This window comes from Parasteatoda tepidariorum, chromosome 10 (genome assembly GCF_982258835.1).
Source record: "Parasteatoda tepidariorum strain Cologne lab strain chromosome 10, Ptep-v5.0, whole genome shotgun sequence".
NCBI lineage: Eukaryota > Metazoa > Arthropoda > Arachnida > Araneae > Theridiidae > Parasteatoda > Parasteatoda tepidariorum.
In genome coordinates this window covers 105,152,986-105,154,492 of record NC_141764.1, presented here as the reverse complement: position 1 = coordinate 105,154,492, position 1,507 = coordinate 105,152,986, and the positions used below count along the sequence as shown (strand labels likewise).

General features: G+C 40.4%; 1 protein-coding gene across 1 annotated transcript; it reads right to left on the bottom strand.

Annotated features, from left to right (window-relative positions):
- Positions 1 to 254: 254 nt before the first annotated feature.
- On the bottom strand, positions 255 to 920 carry LOC147803194 (uncharacterized). The gene has a single exon (XM_087152960.1). The coding sequence runs from the start codon at positions 918 to 920 to the stop codon at positions 255 to 257; it is 666 nt and encodes a 221-aa protein (XP_087009086.1).
- Between the last annotated feature and the right edge of the window lie 587 nt (positions 921 to 1,507).

Sequence of the window (1,507 nt, the reverse complement as noted above, 5' to 3'; positions counted from 1 at the left end):
CTAGTTATTCCCATAGGATCAAAAACTCTGAGTGAGGCAGCTTAAATGCTTCCTTTGGTGATTTTTTCATGTTTTCTGTCTTTCATATCAGGAATATTAATTAACAGAGTATCACTTTGTCTAATCCACTTCATTCCAAGAATGTTGGTCTCACTAGAATTAGGTTCTGATGGGTTAGTAGACTCCCACCCTCGTAAATCAAATTGTCTTTCAGCCATAATATTAGTAGCAACTTCTATGAACTGTTTCAGCTCTCATTCACTTTTCACGCTTGTGAGGCAATTATCTACATAAAAACTGCATATTAGTTCCTGTATAATCTCTTTAGGGTATTTTTCATTCACTCCCATTGCTTCTTCCAGTTTATTATTCAAATGGTATTGAATAGTGGCTCCAAGCAAAAACGGACTACAGGAAACGCAAAACACAACTCTTCGATGACGAAAATGTTTCAGCTGTCCATCTTCTCCATACCATAAGAATCGCAAGAAATTTCTATCATTTTCATAAAGACTTATTTGCAAAAAAGCCTTACGTATATCAGCTGTTACACCAAATTTATATCTTCGAAATTTATTTATCATTGAGGGAATTATTTCTATCAAATTTAACCCTTTCTCAACACAATCATTTAAACTAGGAACTTCTTTTCTCTTAGAAGAAGCATTGAACACGGGCCTGATTTTAGTTGTGCTGCTCTCCTTTATCACAGATCGATGAGGTAAATAGTGACAAGGTATCCCCATGTCTTCTATTGGAACCTTTTCAATTATTTCCTCTTTCTCCCAGTCCTTGAACACTTCTCCATAGGCATCATACAATTTGTCGGTTTTCAACTTGCGTGTTGTCATTTGCAATCTCTTTAACGCCAAATCACAATTATCTGACAAAGACAAATGTCCATCAAGCCATACGGCCATCTCTTTCAACTTTCACTGTATTTAAGAAATGTTCCATTGAGGCTTCTTGCAGTTCCTCTCTAGACTTTTGTTCTGAAGGATCTTTTTATTCCTAAGGAATCTAGCACAGCTCCGAAATATCCATTTCTTTTACTAAAAAGGAAAAAACTAACATTGCGTTGCTTGACGGTAAATCATATTCAGGTGCTTTCCCTGTTAAAGTCCATCCCAATAGTGTCTATATTGCTACTAATCCACTGGCCAAAACTCTTCGTTTTCCAATTACGTCAGCTCCGAGCAGAGTGTCCCGCAGTGGACTGATCGTTAAGACACGGTTCCCAGCAGATCACCGAAGTCAAGCATTACTGGCTGCGGTCAGTGTGCGGGTGGGTGACCACTTGGATCAGTCTGCGTAGGGACCGAGGGTGTGCGGTATTGGTCCTCGTTAAACTGTTCAACCGTAAAGTGCTCGACTTCGCGTGCAGGTCGTTGGGCTACCGAAGCAGGGGTGCCATCCCCTCTGCAGAGGATCAAAATTGTGATGGCATGTCTTCGGATCATCCTCCGGGATGTTTCCCAGACCGTCGCCAATAGCCCATTGTGCAGCT

Bases quoted from the DNA above. Each gene is read 5' to 3' on its own strand.
- LOC147803194 (XM_087152960.1), bottom strand. From the start codon at position 920: ATGGCCGTATGGCTTGATGGACATTTGTCTTTGTCAGATAATTGTGAT.